Here is an 18348-nt window from a genome sequence, read left to right on the forward strand (position 1 = left end):
TGCTGGGACCCTGCTAACCAGGCCCCAGCACCAGTGTTCCTTCACCTAAAATGTACCATTGTATCCACAATTGGCACACCCTGGCATTCAGATAAGTCCCTTGTAACTGGTACTTCTAGTACCAAGGGCCCTGATGCCAAGGAAGGTCTCTAAGGGCTGCAGCATGTCTTATGCCACCCTAGAGACCCCTCACTCAGCACAGACACACTGCTTACAAGCCTGTGTGTGCTAGTGAGAACAAAATGAGTAAGTCGACATGGCACTCCCCTCAGGGTGCCATGCCAGCCTCTCACTGCCTATGCAGTATAGGTAAGACACCCCTCTAGCAGGCCTTACAGCCCTAAGGCAGGGTGCACTATACCATAGGTGAGGGTACCAGTGCATGAGCATGGTACCCCTACAGTGTCTAAACAAAACCTTAGACATTGTAAGTGCAGGGTAGCCATAAGAGTATATGGTCTGGGAGTCTGTTTTACACGAACTCCACAGCACCATAATGGCTACACTGAAAACTGGGAAGTTTGGTATCAAACTTCTCAGCACAATAAATGCACACTGATGCCAGTGTACATTTTATTGCAAAACACACCCCAGAGGGCACCTTAGAGGTGCCCCCTGAAACTTAACCGACTGTCTGTGTAGGCTGACTAGTTCCAGCAGCCTGCCACACCAGAGACATGTTGCTGGCCCCATGGGGAGAGTGCCTTTGTCACTCTGAGGCCAGTAACAAAGCCTGCACTGGGTGGAGATGCTAACACCTCCCCCAGGCAGGAGCTGTGACACCTGGCGGTGAGCCTCAAAGGCTCACCCCTTTGTCACAGCCCAGCAGGGCACTCCAGCTTAGTGGAGTTGCCCGCCCCCTCCGGCCACGGCCCCCACTTTTGGCGGCAAGGCTGGAGGGAACAAAGAAAGCTACAAGGAGGAGTCACTGGCCAGTCAGGACAGCCCCTAAGGTGTCCTGAGCTGAGGTGACTCTGACTTTTAGAGATCCTCCATCTTGCAGATGGAGGATTCCCCCAATAGGGTTAGGATTGTGACCCCCTCCCCTTGGGAGGAGGCACAAAGAGGGTGTACCCACCCTCAGGGCTAGTAGCCATTGGCTACTAACCCCCCAGACCTAAACACGCCCTTAAATTTAGTATTTAAGGGCTATCCTGAACCCTAGAAAGAGTAGATTCCTGCAACTACAAGAAGAAGGACTGCCTAGCTGAAAACCCCTGCAGCGGAAGACCAGAAGACGACAACTGCCTTGGCTCCAGAAACTCACCGGCCTGTCTCCTGCCTTCCAAAGATCCTGCTCCAGCGACGCCTTCCAAAGGGACCAGCGACCTCGACATCCTCTGAGGACTGCCCCTGCTTCGAAAAGACAAGAAACTCCCGAGGACAGCGGACCTGCTCCAAGAAAAGCTGCAACTGTGTTTCCAGCAGCTTTAAAGAACCCTGCAAGCTCCCCGCAAGAAGCGTGAGACTTGCAACACTGCACCCGGCGACCCCGACTCGGCTGGTGGCGATCCAACACCTCAGGAGGGACCCCAGGACTACTCTGATACTGTGAGTACCAAAACCTGTCCCCCCTGAGCCCCCACAGCGCCGCCTGCAGAGGGAATCCCGAGGCTTCCCCTGACCGCGACTCTTTGAACCTAAAGTCCCGACGCCTGGGAGAGACCCTGCACCCGCAGCCCCCAGGACCTGAAGGACCGGACTTTCACTGGAGAAGTGACCCCCAGGAGTCCCTCGCCCTTGCCCAAGTGGAGGTTTCCCAGAGGAATCCCCCCCTTGCCTGCCTGCAGCGCTGAAGAGATCCCGAGATCTCTCATAGACTAACATTGCGAACCTGTACGGAAATGCCTCCTTGGCATGGTTGCCCCCTGACTTTTTGCCTTTGCTGATGCTATGTTTACAATTGAAAGTGTGCTGAGGCCTGCTAACCAGGCCCCAGCACCAGTGTTCTTTCCCTAACCTGTACTTTTGTATCCACAATTGGCAGACCCTGGCATCCAGATAAGTCCCTTGTAACTGGTACTTCTAGTACCAAGGGCCCTGATGCCAAGGAAGGTCTCTAAGGGCTGCAGCATGTCTTATGCCACCCTGGAGACCTCTCACTCAGCACAGACACACTGCTTGCCAGCTTGTGTGTGCTAGTGGGGACAAAACGAGTAAGTCGACATGGCACTCCCCTCAGGGTGCCATGCCAGCCTCTCACTGCCTATGCAGTATAGGTAAGACACCCCTCTAGCAGGCCTTACAGCCCTAAGGCAGGGTGCACTATACCATAGGTGAGGGTGCCAGTGCATGAGCATGGTACCCCTACAGTGTCTAAACAAAACCTTAGACATTGTAAGTGCAGGGTAGCCATAAGAGTATATGGTCTGGGAGTCTGTCAAACACGAACTCCACAGCACCATAATGGCTACACTGAAAACTGGGAAGTTTGGTATCAAACTTCTCAGCACAATAAATGCACACTGATGCCAGTGTACATTTTATTGTAAAATACACCACAGAGGGCACCTTAGAGGTGCCCCCTGAAACCTATCCGACTATCTGTGTAGGCTGACTGGTTCCAGCAGCCTGCCACACTAGAGACATGTTGCTGGCCCCATGGGGAGAGTGCCTTTGTCACTCTGAGGCCAGTAACAAAGCCTGCACTGGGTGGAGATGCTAACACCTCCCCCAGGCAGGAGCTGTAACACCTGGCGGTGAGCCTCAAAGGCTCACCCCTTTGTCACAGCCCAGCAGGGCACTCCAGCTTAGTGGAGTTGCCCGCCCCCTCCGGCCACAGCCCCCACTTTTGGCGGCAAGGCTGGAGGGAACAAAGAAAGCAACAAGGAGGAGTCACTGGCCAGTCAGGACAGCCCCTAAGGTGTCCTGAGCTGAAGTGACTCTAACTTTTAGAAATCCTCCATCTTGCAGATGGAGGATTCCCCCAATAGGGTTAGGATTGTGACCCCCTCCCCTTGGGAGGAGGCACAAAGAGGGTGTACCCACCCTCAGGGCTAGTAGCCATTGGCTACTAACCCCCCAGACCTAAACACGCCCTTAAATTTAGTATTTAAGGGCTACCCTGAACCCTAGAAAATCAGATTCCTGCAACTACAAGAAGAAGGACTGCCTAGCTGAAAAACCCCTGCAGAGGAAGACCAGAAGACGACAACTGCCTTGGCTCCAGAAACTCACCGGCCTGTCTCCTGCCTTCCAAAGATCCTGCTCCAGCGACGCCTTCCAAAGGGACCAGCGACCTCGACATCCTCTGAGGACTGCCCCTGCTTCGAAAAGACAAGAAACTCCCGAGGACAGCGGACCTGCTCCAAAGAAAAGCTGCAACTTTGTTTCCAGCAGCTTTAAAGAACCCTGCAAGCTCCCCGCAAAAGGCGTGAGACTTGCAACACTGCACCCGGCGACCCCGACTCGGCTGGTGGCGATCCAACACCTCAGGAGGGACCCCAGGACTACTCTAAGACTGTGAGTACAAAAACCTGTCCCCCCTGAGCCCCCACAGCGCCGCCTGCAGAGGGAATCCCGAGGCTTCCCCTGACCGCGACTCTTTGAATCCAAAGTCCCGACACCTGGGAGAGACCCTGCACCCGCAGCCCCCAGGACCTGAAGGACCGGACTTTCACTGGAGGAGTGACCCCCAGGAGTCCCTCTCCCTTGCCCAAGTGGAGGTTTCCCCGAGGAACCCCCCCCTTGCCTGCCTGCAGCGCTGAAGAGATCCCTAGATCTCCCATTGACTTCCATTACAAACCCGACGCTTGTTTCTACACTGCACCCGGCCGCCCCCGCGCTGCTGAGGGTGAAATTTCTGTGTGGACTTGTGTCCCCCCCGGTGCCCTACAAAACCCCCCTGGTCTGCCCTCCGAAGACGCGGGTACTTACCTGCAAGCAGACCGGAACCGGGGCACCCCCTTCTCTCCATTCTAGCCTATGTGTTTTGGGCACCACTTTGAACTCTGCACCTGACCGGCCCTGAGCTGCTGGTGTGGTGACTTTGGGGTTGCTCTGAACCCCCAACGGTGGGCTACCTTGGACCAAGAACTGAACCCTGTAAGTGTCTTACTTACCTGGTTAACCTAACAAATACTTACCTCCCCTAGGAACTGTGAAAATTGCACTAAGTGTCCACTTTTAAAACAGCTATTTGTGAATAACTTGAAAAGTATACATGCAATTTTGATGATTTGAAGTTCCTAAAGTACTTACCTGCAATACCTTTCGAATGAGATATTACATGTAGAATTTGAACCTGTGGTTCTTAAAATAAACTAAGAAAAGATATTTTTCTATAACAAAACCTATTGGCTGGATTTGTCTCTGAGTGTGTGTACCTCATTTATTGTCTATGTGTATGTACAACAAATGCTTAACACTACTCCTTGGATAAGCCTACTGCTCGACCACACTACCACAAAATAGAGCACTAGTATTATCTATTTTTACCACTATTTTACCTCTAAGGGGAACCCTTGGACTCTGTGCATGCTATTCCTTACTTTGAAATAGCACATACAGAGCCAACTTCCTACATTGGTGGATCAGCGGTGGGGTACAAGACTTTGCATTTGCTGGACTACTCAGCCAATACCTGATCACACGACAAATTCCAAAATTGTCATTAGAAATTGATTTTTGCAATTTGAAAAGTTTTCTAAATTCTTAAAAGACCTGCTAGGGCCTTGTGTTAGATCCTGATTAGCATTTCTTTTAGAGTTTAAAAGTTTGTAAAAGTTTGAATTAGATTCTAGAACCAGCTGTAGATTCTTAAAAAGTATTCCAACTTTTAGAAGCAAAATGTCTAGCACAGATGTGACTGTGGTGGAACTCGACACCACACCTTACCTCCATCTTAAGATGAGGGAGCTAAGGTCACTCTGTAAAATAAAGAAAATAACAATGGGCCCCAAACCTACCAAAATACAGCTCCAGGAGCTTTTGGCAGAGTTTGAAAAGGCCAACCCCTCTGAGGGTGGCAACTCAGAGGAAGAGGATAGTGACTTGGAGGACAATTCCCCCCTACCAGTCCTATCTAGGGAGAACAGGGTCCCTCAAACCCTGACTCCAAAAATAATAGTCAGAGATGCTGGTTCCCTCACAGGAGAGACCAACACCTCTGAAATCACTGAGGATAGCCCCAGTGAAGAGGACATCCAGTTAGCCAGGATGGCCAAAAGATTGGCTTTGGAAAGACAGATCCTAGCCATAGAGAGGGAAAGACAAGAGATGGGCCTAGGACCCATCAATGGTGGCAGCAACATAAATAGGGTCAGAGATTCTCCTGACATGTTGAAAATCCCTAAAGGGATTGTAACTAAATATGAAGATGGTGATGACATCACCAAATGGTTCACAGCTTTTGAGAGGGCTTGTGTAACCAGAAAAGTGAACAGATCTCACTGGGGTGCTCTCCTTTGGGAAATGTTCACAGGAAAGTGTAGGGATAGACTCCTCACACTCTCTGGACACGATGCAGAATCCTATGACCTCATGAAGGGTACCCTGATTGAGGGCTTTGGATCCTCCACTGAGGAGTACAGGATTAGGTTCAGGGGGGCTCAAAAATCCTCGAGCCAGACCTGGGTTGACTTTGTTGACTACTCAGTGAAAACACTAGATGGTTGGATTCAAGGCAGTGGTGTAAGTAATTATGATGGGCTGTACAATTTATTTGTGAAAGAACACCTGTTAAGTAATTGTTTCAATGATAAACTGCATCAGCATCTGGTAGACCTAGGACCAATTTCTCCCCAAGAATTGGGAAAGAAGGCGGACCATTGGGTCAAGACAAGGGTGTCCAAGACTTCAACAGGGGGTGACCAAAAGAAAGGGGTCACAAAGACTCCCCAGGGGAAGAGTGATGAGACAACCAAAACTAAAAATAGTAAAGAGTCTTCTACAGGCCCCCAAAAACCTGCACAGGAGGGTGGGCCCAGAGCCTCTTCACAAAACAATGGGTACAAGGGTAAAAACTTTGATCCCAAAAAGGCCTGGTGTCATAGCTGTAAACAGCATGGACACCAAACTGGAGACAAGGCCTGTCCCAAGAAAGGTTCCACTCCAAACTCCCATCCAGGTAACACTGGTATGGCTAGTCTCCAAGTGGGATCAACAGTGTGCCCAGAGCAAATCAGGGTCCACACTGAAGCTACTCTAGTTTCTGAGGGTGGGGTGGATTTAGCCACACTAGCTGTCTGGCCGCCTAACATGCAAAAATACAGACAGCAACTCTTAATTAATGGGACTAGAATAGAGGGCCTGAGGGATACAGGTGCCAGTGTCACCATGGTGACAGAGAAACTGGTTTCCCCTGGCCAATACCTGACTGGAAAAACTTACACAGTCACCAACGCTGACAATCAGAGAAAAGTACATCCCATGGCAATGGTTACTTTAGAATGGGGAGGGGTCAATGGCCTGAAACAGGTGGTGGTCTCCTCAAATATCCCAGTGGACTGTCTGCTTGGAAATGACCTGGAGTCCTCAGCATGGGCTGAGGTAGAGCTAAAAACCCATGCAGCAATGCTGGGTATCCCTGAACTGGTGTGTGTGAAAACAAGAGCACAATGCAAGGCACAGGGTGAAAAAGTAGAGCTGGAGTCTGGAAAAATGGCCCAGCCTACCAAGAGAACAGGAAAGTCAGTTGGGAAACCAACTGCAACACAGCAAAAGAAAGGGAACCTCTCTTCTCAGGAAGAAGTTCTGCCCTCTGAGGGAACTGAGCCTTTGGAGCTTGAACCTTATCAGGTTGAGCTCTTAGGCCCAGGGGGACCCTCAAGGGAAGAGCTGTGTAAGGGACAAGAAACCTGTCCCTCTCTTGAAGGCCTTAGGCAGCAAGCTGCTGAAGAGTCCAAAGGCAAGAAAAATGGAACACATAGGGTCTATTGGGAAGATGGGCTCCTGTACACTGAGGCCAGAGACCCCAAACCTGGTGCCACTAGGAGAGTGGTAGTGCCTCAGCTGTTCAGAGAGTTCATCCTAACATTGGCCCATGACATTCCCCTTGCTGGACATTTGGGACAAACCAAGACGTGGGAGAGGTTAGTCAACCACTTCTACTGGCCCAATATGTCCAACATGGTTAAGGAGTTTTGCCTCTCCTGCCCCACCTGTCAAGCCAGTGGTAAGACAGGTGGGCATCCAAAGGCCCCCCTCATTCCACTTCCAGTGGTGGGGGTGCCCTTTGAAAGAGTGGGTGTGGACATAGTTGGTCCACTGGAACCTCCCACAGCCTCAGGAAATATGTATATCCTGGTAGTAGTGGATCATGCTACCAGGTATCCTGAAGCTATTCCCCTTAGGTCGACTACTGCCCCTGCAGTAGCCAAGGCCCTCATTGGTATCTTTACCAGAGTGGGTTTCCCTAAGGAGGTGGTGTCTGACAGAGGTACCAACTTCATGTCAGCATACCTAAAGCACATGTGGAATGAGTGTGGAGTGACTTATAAATTCACTACACCTTACCATCCACAAACTAATGGCTTAGTTGAGAGATTCAACAAGACATTAAAGGGCATGATCATGGGGCTCCCAGAAAAACTCAAAAGGAGATGGGATGTCCTCCTGCCATGTCTGCTTTTCGCTTACAGGGAGGTACCACAGAAGGGAGTAGGGTTCTCACCCTTTGAACTTCTGTTTGGTCATCCTGTAAGGGGACCACTTGCCCTTGTTAAAGAAGGCTGGGAGAGACCTCTCCATGAGCCTAAACAGGACATAGTGGACTATGTACTTGGCCTTCGCTCTAGAATGGCAGAGTACATGGAAAAGGCAACCAAAAACCTTGAGGCCAGCCAACAACTCCAGAAGTTTTGGTATGACCAAAAGGCTGCACTGGTTGAGTTCCAACCAGGGCAGAAAGTCTGGGTTCTGGAGCCTGTGGCTCCCAGGGCACTCCAGGACAAATGGAGTGGCCCTTACCCAGTACTAGAAAGGAAGAGTCAGGTCACCTACCTGGTGGACCTAGGCACAAGCAGGAGCCCCAAGAGGGTGATCCATGTGAACCGCCTTAAGCTCTTCCATGACAGAGCTGATGTGAATCTGTTGATGGTAACAGATGAGGATCAGGAGGCAGAGAGTGAACCTCTCCCTGATCTTCTGTCATCAGACCCAAAAGATGGCACAGTAGATGGAGTGATCTACTCAGACACCCTCTCTGGCCAACAGCAGGCTGATTGTAGGAGAGTCCTACAACAGTTTCCTGAGCTTTTCTCCCTAACCCCTGGTCAGACACACCTGTGTACCCATGATGTAGACACAGGAGACAGCATGCCTGTCAAGAACAAAATCTTCAGACAGTCTGACCATGTTAAGGAAAGCATCAAGGTGGAAGTCCACAAGATGCTAGAATTGGGAGTGATTGAGCGCTCTGACAGCCCCTGGGCTAGCCCAGTGGTCTTAGTCCCCAAACCTCACACCAAAGATGGAAAGAAAGAGATGAGGTTTTGTGTGGACTACAGAGGGCTCAACTCTGTCACCAAGACAGATGCCCATCCAATTCCAAGAGCTGATGAGCTCATTGATAAGTTAGGTGCTGCCAAATTTCTAAGTACCTTTGACTTGACAGCAGGGTACTGGCAAATAAAAATGGCACCTGGAGCAAAAGAAAAGACAGCATTCTCCACACCTGATGGGCATTATCAGTTTACTGTTATGCCCTTTGGTTTAAAGAATGCCCCTGCCACCTTCCAAAGGTTGGTGAATCAAGTCCTTGCTGGCTTGGAGTCCTTTAGCACAGCTTATCTTGATGATATTGCTGTCTTTAGCTCCACCTGGCAGGATCACCTGGTCCACCTGAAGAAGGTTTTGAAGGCTCTGCAATCTGCAGGCCTCTCTATCAAGGCATCCAAATGCCAGATAGGGCAGGGAACTGTGGTTTACTTGGGCCACCTTGTAGGTGGAGGCCAAGTTCAGCCACTCCAACCCAAGATCCAGACCATTCTGGACTGGGTAGCTCCAAAAACCCAGACTCAAGTCAGGGCATTCCTTGGCTTGACTGGGTATTACAGGAGGTTTGTGAAGGGATATGGATCCATTGTGACAGCCCTCACTGAACTCACCTCCAAGAAAATGCCCAAGAAAGTAAACTGGACTGTGGAATGCCAACAGGCCTTTGACACCCTGAAACAGGCAATGTGCTCAGCACCAGTTCTAAAAGCTCCAGATTATTCTAAGCAGTTCATTGTGCAGACTGATGCCTCTGAACATGGGATAGGGGCAGTTTTGTCCCAAACAAATGATGATGGCCTTGACCAGCCTGTTGCTTTCATTAGCAGGAGGTTACTCCCCAGGGAGCAGCGTTGGAGTGCCATTGAGAGGGAGGCCTTTGCTGTGGTTTGGTCCCTGAAGAAGCTGAGACCATACCTCTTTGGGACTCACTTCCTAGTTCAAACTGACCACAGACCTCTCAAATGGCTGATGCAAATGAAAGGTGAAAATCCTAAACTGTTGAGGTGGTCCATCTCCCTACAGGGAATGGACTTTATAGTGGAACACAGACCTGGGACTGCCCATGCCAATGCAGATGGCCTTTCCAGGTTCTTCCACTTAGAAAATGAAGACTCTCTTGGGAAAGGTTAGTCTCATCCTCTTTCGTTTGGGGGGGGGTTGTGTAAGGAAATGCCTCCTTGGCATGGTTGCCCCCTGACTTTTTGCCTTTGCTGATGCTATGTTTACAATTGAAAGTGTGCTGAGGCCTGCTAACCAGGCCCCAGCACCAGTGTTCTTTCCCTAACCTGTACTTTTGTATCCACAATTGGCAGACCCTGGCATCCAGATAAGTCCCTTGTAACTGGTACTTCTAGTACCAAGGGCCCTGATGCCAAGGAAGGTCTCTAAGGGCTGCAGCATGTCTTATGCCACCCTGGAGACCTCTCACTCAGCACAGACACACTGCTTGCCAGCTTGTGTGTGCTAGTGGGGACAAAACGAGTAAGTCGACATGGCACTCCCCTCAGGGTGCCATGCCAGCCTCTCACTGCCTATGCAGTATAGGTAAGACACCCCTCTAGCAGGCCTTACAGCCCTAAGGCAGGGTGCACTATACCATAGGTGAGGGTGCCAGTGCATGAGCATGGTACCCCTACAGTGTCTAAACAAAACCTTAGACATTGTAAGTGCAGGGTAGCCATAAGAGTATATGGTCTGGGAGTCTGTCAAACACGAACTCCACAGCACCATAATGGCTACACTGAAAACTGGGAAGTTTGGTATCAAACTTCTCAGCACAATAAATGCACACTGATGCCAGTGTACATTTTATTGTAAAATACACCACAGAGGGCACCTTAGAGGTGCCCCCTGAAACCTATCCGACTATCTGTGTAGGCTGACTGGTTCCAGCAGCCTGCCACACTAGAGACATGTTGCTGGCCCCATGGGGAGAGTGCCTTTGTCACTCTGAGGCCAGTAACAAAGCCTGCACTGGGTGGAGATGCTAACACCTCCCCCAGGCAGGAGCTGTAACACCTGGCGGTGAGCCTCAAAGGCTCACCCCTTTGTCACAGCCCAGCAGGGCACTCCAGCTTAGTGGAGTTGCCCGCCCCCTCCGGCCACAGCCCCCACTTTTGGCGGCAAGGCTGGAGGGAACAAAGAAAGCAACAAGGAGGAGTCACTGGCCAGTCAGGACAGCCCCTAAGGTGTCCTGAGCTGAAGTGACTCTAACTTTTAGAAATCCTCCATCTTGCAGATGGAGGATTCCCCCAATAGGGTTAGGATTGTGACCCCCTCCCCTTGGGAGGAGGCACAAAGAGGGTGTACCCACCCTCAGGGCTAGTAGCCATTGGCTACTAACCCCCCAGACCTAAACACGCCCTTAAATTTAGTATTTAAGGGCTACCCTGAACCCTAGAAAATCAGATTCCTGCAACTACAAGAAGAAGGACTGCCTAGCTGAAAAACCCCTGCAGAGGAAGACCAGAAGACGACAACTGCCTTGGCTCCAGAAACTCACCGGCCTGTCTCCTGCCTTCCAAAGATCCTGCTCCAGCGACGCCTTCCAAAGGGACCAGCGACCTCGACATCCTCTGAGGACTGCCCCTGCTTCGAAAAGACAAGAAACTCCCGAGGACAGCGGACCTGCTCCAAAGAAAAGCTGCAACTTTGTTTCCAGCAGCTTTAAAGAACCCTGCAAGCTCCCCGCAAAAGGCGTGAGACTTGCAACACTGCACCCGGCGACCCCGACTCTGCTGGTGGCGATCCAACACCTCAGGAGGGACCCCAGGACTACTCTAAGACTGTGAGTACAAAAACCTGTCCCCCCTGAGCCCCCACAGCGCCGCCTGCAGAGGGAATCCCGAGGCTTCCCCTGACCGCGACTCTTTGAATCCAAAGTCCCGACACCTGGGAGAGACCCTGCACCCGCAGCCCCCAGGACCTGAAGGACCGGACTTTCACTGGAGGAGTGACCCCCAGGAGTCCCTCTCCCTTGCCCAAGTGGAGGTTTCCCCGAGGAACCCCCCCCTTGCCTGCCTGCAGCGCTGAAGAGATCCCTAGATCTCCCATTGACTTCCATTACAAACCCGACGCTTGTTTCTACACTGCACCCGGCCGCCCCCGCGCTGCTGAGGGTGAAATTTCTGTGTGGACTTGTGTCCCCCCCGGTGCCCTACAAAACCCCCCTGGTCTGCCCTCCGAAGACGCGGGTACTTACCTGCAAGCAGACCGGAACCGGGGCACCCCCTTCTCTCCATTCTAGCCTATGTGTTTTGGGCACCACTTTGAACTCTGCACCTGACCGGCCCTGAGCTGCTGGTGTGGTGACTTTGGGGTTGCTCTGAACCCCCAACGGTGGGCTACCTTGGACCAAGAACTGAACCCTGTAAGTGTCTTACTTACCTGGTTAACCTAACAAATACTTACCTCCCCTAGGAACTGTGAAAATTGCACTAAGTGTCCACTTTTAAAACAGCTATTTGTGAATAACTTGAAAAGTATACATGCAATTTTGATGATTTGAAGTTCCTAAAGTACTTACCTGCAATACCTTTCGAATGAGATATTACATGTAGAATTTGAACCTGTGGTTCTTAAAATAAACTAAGAAAAGATATTTTTCTATAACAAAACCTATTGGCTGGATTTGTCTCTGAGTGTGTGTACCTCATTTATTGTCTATGTGTATGTACAACAAATGCTTAACACTACTCCTTGGATAAGCCTACTGCTCGACCACACTACCACAAAATAGAGCACTAGTATTATCTATTTTTACCACTATTTTACCTCTAAGGGGAACCCTTGGACTCTGTGCATGCTATTCCTTACTTTGAAATAGCACATACAGAGCCAACTTCCTACAGAACCCGACGCCTGTTCCTACACTGCACCCGGCCGCCCCCGCGCTGCTGAGGGTGAAATTTCTGTGTGGACTTGTGTCCCCCCCGGTGCCCTACAAAACCCCCCTGGTCTGCCCTCCGAAAACGCGGGTACTTACCTGCAAGCAGACCGGAACCGGGGCACCCCCTTCTCTCCATTCTAGCCTATGTGTTTTGGGCACCACTTTGAACTCTGCACCTGACCGGCCCTGAGCTGCTGGTGTGGTGACTTTGGGGTTGCTCTGAACCCCCAACGGTGGGCTACCTTGGACCAAGAACTAAGCCCTGTAAGTGTCTTACTTACCTGGTTAACCTAACAAATACTTACCTCCCCTAGGAACTGTGAAAATTGCACTAAGTGTCCACTTTTAAAACAGCTATTTGCGAATAACTTGAAAAGTATACATGCAATTTTGATGATTTGAAGTTCCTAAAGTACTTACCTGCAATACCTTTCGAATGAGATATTACATGTAGAATTTGAACCTGTGGTTCTTAAAATAAACTAAGAAAAGATATTTTTCTATATAAAAACCTATTGGCTGGATTTGTCTCTGAGTGTGTGTACCTCATTTATTGTCTATGTGTATGTACAACAAATGCTTAACACTACTCCTTGGATAAGCCTACTGCTCGACCACACTACCACAAAATAGAGCATTAGTATTATCTATTTTTACCACTATTTTACCTCTAAGGGGAACCCTTGGACTCTGTGCATGCTATTCCTTACTTTGAAATAGCACATACAGAGCCAACTTCCTACAGGTGCCTTATGGTGGCACAATATATGCTGCAGCGCTTAAGGACCCTCCCTGATCAGAGCCCTGGTGCCACTGGTACCTTTTACAAGGGACTTAGCTGTGTGCCAATGGTGTGCCAATTATGGAAACAAAGGTGCAGTTTAGGGAAAGAACACTGGTGCAGGGGCCTGGTTACCAGGATCTCAGCACACACAGTCAAGTTAGCATCAGTACCAGGCAAAAAGTGAAGGGGGGGGGGGGGGGTGACCATGCCAAAAGGGACACTTTCCTACAATGAGCCCAGCAGCCTCAGAGTCATCCTCACCAAAATTCAGGATAGAGGCAGAAACATCAGTATCGTAGCCTGAATATCCCGGACACAACGCTTGGGAGAGTAAGACTGAAAGTGCACTTTGTCCAGAACAGCTCAGATGAAAGGAAGCGTCTAAGAGGGAGTTAAGTCGGACTTCGGCAGGTTGATAGTGAACCCCAGAGAATGCAGGAGGTCCACCGTAGTTTGGAGGTGGGAGCCAACAGCCTGGCGTGAGCCTCCCTTCAACAGCCAGTCATCGAGAAAGGGAAAGAGCCGAATCCCCTGATCTGTGCAGATGAGCTTTGACCACCGCCATCACCTTGGTAAACACCCAAGGGGCTCTGGTAATGCCAAAGGGGAGCACAGTGAACTGAAAGTGATCATGGCCTACCGTGAACTGCAAGTAACGTCTGTGGGAAGACAGGATGTGAAGTTGGAAGTAAGCATCCTGCAGGTCCAATGCTACTATCCAGTCTCCTGGGTCCAGGGCAGATACAACCTTAGCCAGAGTGAGCATTTTCAACATCTCCTTGAGAAAGTGATTGAGGGACCAAAGGTCTGGAGTTAGGGAGGAGGCCTTTGTCCTTTTTGGGCACCAGAAAGTAGATGGAATAACAATGATGACCTACTTCCAGACACAGGGACCATGTCTATGGCTCCCTTGGCCAAGAGTGCCATAACTTCTTTGCAGAGAAGTGCCAAGTAATCCTTTGTCTACCGATCATAGGATGGTGGCATGGATGGAGGAGGAGTCTCGAATGAGATGGAGTAGCTCCTTCAGGGTATCTGCAAAACCCACCTGTCTCACGTGATGGATTGCCAGCGGAGCAGGTGTTGGTGGATCCTTCCTCCTACTGGTCCCTGGTGGGGAAGAGTCAGACTAGATAGGTTTGGAGGCAGATGCAGAGGGAGGGGCGGGGGACTGGCCAGACCACTGGCTCCCTGATCCATAAGGCCGATGGATCCCACGTCCCATGGTGGCTAGATGGGAATGAATGTGGTGGGACGACCCTTCCGTAGCCACGAAAGGGGTGAAAAGCAGACTGAGGGGCGCTAGGGGCAGCTGCAAGGCCCAAGGACCTTCCTGTAGCTTGAGAATACTTGAAGTGCTTGAGTGCCAAGTCTGTTTTTCTCCGAAGAGATAGGTGCCATCAAAGGGCATGTGCATAAGATTAGATTGGACATCCCCTAAAAAGCCAGACATCCTCAACCAGGTGTGGCGCCTCAGGGCCACTGTTGATGCAACCACTCTGCCCAGTGAGTTGGTCGAGTCCAATCCATATCGGATTGTGAACTTGGCTGCATCTCACCACCAGCATTTGCTTGAGAGAGTACAGCCCAGGCCTCCTACGGGACCTGTGGCAGCAGTTGCGCAACTGTATCCTACAGTCTGTGGTGAGCAATGGCCCAAAAGGCATGCAGTGTTCATGGACCGCAATGCTAGGCTGGCAGAAAAAAATATCTTCCCAATTGGATCCAGCCTCTTGAAGTACCTGTCCGGGGGTGCGGAAGTGAATGCACCCTGGTTTATAGAGGCTTGGGTAACCAAGCTCGCAGGTGTGGGGTGTTACGTCAGGAACGGTATGTCGGTGGGAGCAGGCCGATTCTGGCGGGCAATAGTCCTGTTCACAGGAGCCCCTCTGCTGGGTTTGGACCAGGCACCCAGCGGGCGATTGTTAAGGGCTTCATTAAAGGACAGTAGGGGGTTCAGAGGATGAAGCCCTGTTCGGAAGCTCCTCTGTCAGGGGGTTAGTCCTGACTGCCACCAAAGGCAGTTCCAGGCCCAGGACCTCAGCCACTCTCTGCACCACCATTGAGTAGGATGATTCCTCCTCCGTAGCCACAGTATGGGGAGAAAGCATGGCTGTGTCTGTGGAAGTATTGAGATCACTGTTTTCACTCAGTTCTGTACACCAAGTCCATAGGATCTTAGAACTGGTTTCTAAAGGGTCCAGAGCCCCTCCCATTCCTCACTGTACCCCAACCCATAAGAATAAGGGTCAGGATCTGACATAGAGGGCAAGGCCCCTGTTGACGTCGGAATCGGATCTGGCTCTGTGTCAAAGTTGGTAATAAGGAATGGGGTCAGCGCCACCTGGGGGCACGGGCAGTGCCAGGAGCGTTGGTGTGGAAACCAAGGGGGCACTCCAGCAGAGTCAGACTTCCTAAAAATGAGGTGCATGACCTCATAAAACTCTGAGTTGGGCAGGGGGTCACTCTGGCTCCCGGAAACTTGAGGAGGTGTGGAGCCGACCGAGACGCAGGCTCCGCAGACGGAGGCCTAGAGCTACATCGTCTAGTTAGCCTTCGGACAAGGTGAAGTTGAAGGTTTGTTCTTCTTCGACCTCTTCTTGTTCCTCGACTTAACTGATCGTTCCGAGGACTTGGAATGAGATGAGGGAGGGCTCCGTGACTGATTCTCGGGACCTTCCTCTCAACCGAGATCGGGACTTATGCAGAGCTGGGCAGCTATGATCTTTAGCGACCTCTCCCTCAAAGCTTTCTGATTAATGGCCTGGCACTCGGAGCACGAATTTGGGGTCTGGTTGCGCTCCAGACACCAAAGGCACACAAGGTGCAGATCTATCACGGACTTCACCTGATGGCAGGATCTGCCCGGCTTGAACCCAGTCTTACGTGAAGACATCCTTGATGCACCAGGAGTGTAGACACTCAAAAATCGAAAAAGACCAGTCAAAAAGAGACTGAGGGGTAGCTCTTTCTTCGGATCAGCGCTGGCTGGCGCGCAGATAAGAACTGACAGTGCACTCTGGGTGGTGCCTATATAGGACCTGGGACATCATATCCGTCACGGACAACACCAACGATGAACACAGAGCCGATTGACACCACATAATGGCATGCAGGGGTACTGCTTGAGAAAACTCTCTGGCTCAAGACTGACGCCTGGGGTAAATTCTAAGGTAAGGATTCTGCAGCTATGTCTCTATCAGATCAACTTGTTACATTAAGCACAACTTGATGCCCAAGTCGAAATGAATATAAGTTGTTGGCACATGGAGCTTTTAGAAAGTTGCTGGTCTGTTGCCTCGTTTTCCTGTGGCTATTTCCTGAGACTCGCCATGAGAAAGCCTTCTACCTGCCTGGGGAGACCTGTTCCCAAGACAGGTTACAAGAAAGGTGTAGGAGCTGGCCTGGTGTGTGGTGGACACCTAGTGTTGGCACCTTATACCAGGTCCAGGCAACCCCTGTTACTGAGACAGTCTCTAAGAAGCCAGGGCTCTCTAGTGGTAGCTGTGGTGAGCAGCCAAGACTTATCTAAGAGGAGTGTAAAGCACTTGCAAAACCACTGCAGTCACACAGTAACTTATCAAACATGAAAGGAACCACACAGTGTTGCAAACATAAAGGTACTTTATTACAGTAACACTGAACTAGATTACTTATAGGCAGTCCCCCAATTGAAGGCAAGTACACACTATATATACATTGTAAGTATTAGGAATTAGCATAGAAAAACAACAAACAATGGAAAGAAATAGCAGAAAATAGCTAGGGTCCTATAGGGGGCCAAACCATATACTAAAATAGTGGAATGCGAAGTTAGGTCCCCCACCCAAGGATGTGGAATAGTTAGAAGGGAGCTGGGAGAACTCAGAACCCCAGGAGATGAGTACCTAGGTGACCCCCAGCGACCAGGAGAGCAGAGGTAAGTTACCTGGTCTTCCCAAAGACTAACAAGGGGACTTGAAAATGGAAGAGTGCAAGACCAGGACCAGTCTAGTGGAGCCCAACAGTGGATTCCAGAAGAAGAGAACGTTTGTTATTGTACGAAAGTTTACTATTTTTGACTGCCAAAAGCATGTCAGGCAATTGAACGTGGTCAGTTTGAAGAGAAGTATTGCCTCGCAGAACCCCAGTAGTGGCCCATGAACATCCATGCATGCTTTACAGTTGCAGGTTTTATAAAGTTATGTTTTAAGAAGAGAGAGTCTGGGGTAAACCGTAAAGCTTGAATCATATATTATGTGGTGTTGAATTTGTCTCTTTAGTGACCGTTCTGTCAAAGTCCTGGACATGCCCCCATCTTTTACAAAGTGCTTACCTGTGGGTCATGTTTTCTGTCTTTAAATAACTTTTGCCCAACATTGATTTCCTGTTAACAGACTACAGTCCAAAGGACGCTTGTACTTCTGTTTGCAAGCTCTTGTAGTGTATATCTGTGCTTACTTAATTCCAGGCAGTAGTTTCTACAATTGAGCATGCCGCAATCGCAGTGCTTTCCACCCAAAATGGGAGACCTTTCCACCTAGAGTTTTTTATTTTTCTTAATTGTTCTTTCACTCTAGAGTGCTATGGCTCATGTTTGATGGTGATGAGCTCTGTATGTTTGTCTGTCCTCTTCAGGGTTTCCAGAAGGAACTGGGGAAACGGACAAGCAGTGTGCAGGCCTTGAAACGTTCTGCCCGTGAGCTGCTCGACACCACCCATGATGACATTGCTTGGGTAAAAGTGCAGCTGCAGGAGCTGAGCGTTCGTTGGGATACAGTTTGCAAGCTGTCTGTGTCCAAGCAGACACGCCTGGAGCTGGCCCTCAAGCAGGTGAGTGTGGCAATCAATGCCGTCATTACGTTGTGCACAACAGTGGGGCTGTCCAAGTGATGAATTGATGAAGTAACCTCACAGCCTGATTATTGTGATGTTTGTAGGAGGCCGGCTTAGTTTATGATGTACACCTAATGTCCAGGCAATGCTTAGTGATAGTGTTTAGGTGCCCAGATAGCAAAAGCCCTCTAGGAGGAGTATACAGCACTTGCAATACCACAATGGTCAGTAACTGTTACACCAGAAAGAACCACACCAGGTGCTGCAAAAATCAATGATTCTTTATTACAACACTAAGGGGGTTATTCTAACTTTGGAGGAGTGTTAATCCGTCCCAAAAGTGACGGTAAAGTGACGGATATACCACCAGCCGTATTACGAGTTCCATAGGATATAATGGACTCGTAATACGGCTGGTGGTAAA

The 18348-nt window shown here is 50.1% G+C and overlaps 1 protein-coding gene across 3 annotated transcripts in view; it reads left to right on the forward strand.

Annotated features, from left to right (window-relative positions):
* Positions 1 to 18348, forward strand: part of MACF1 (microtubule actin crosslinking factor 1) — a 1225213-nt gene that overhangs the window by 1034154 nt on the left and 172711 nt on the right. For all 3 annotated transcript variants that reach the window (XM_069223412.1, XM_069223414.1, XM_069223413.1), the window contains one exon: positions 17727 to 17921. In XM_069223412.1, the coding sequence (XP_069079513.1) occupies positions 17727 to 17921 (195 nt within the window). The remainder of the gene's footprint in view (positions 1 to 17726; positions 17922 to 18348) is intronic.

This window comes from Pleurodeles waltl, chromosome 3_1, assembly GCF_031143425.1.
Source record: "Pleurodeles waltl isolate 20211129_DDA chromosome 3_1, aPleWal1.hap1.20221129, whole genome shotgun sequence".
Lineage (NCBI taxonomy): Eukaryota > Metazoa > Chordata > Amphibia > Caudata > Salamandridae > Pleurodeles > Pleurodeles waltl.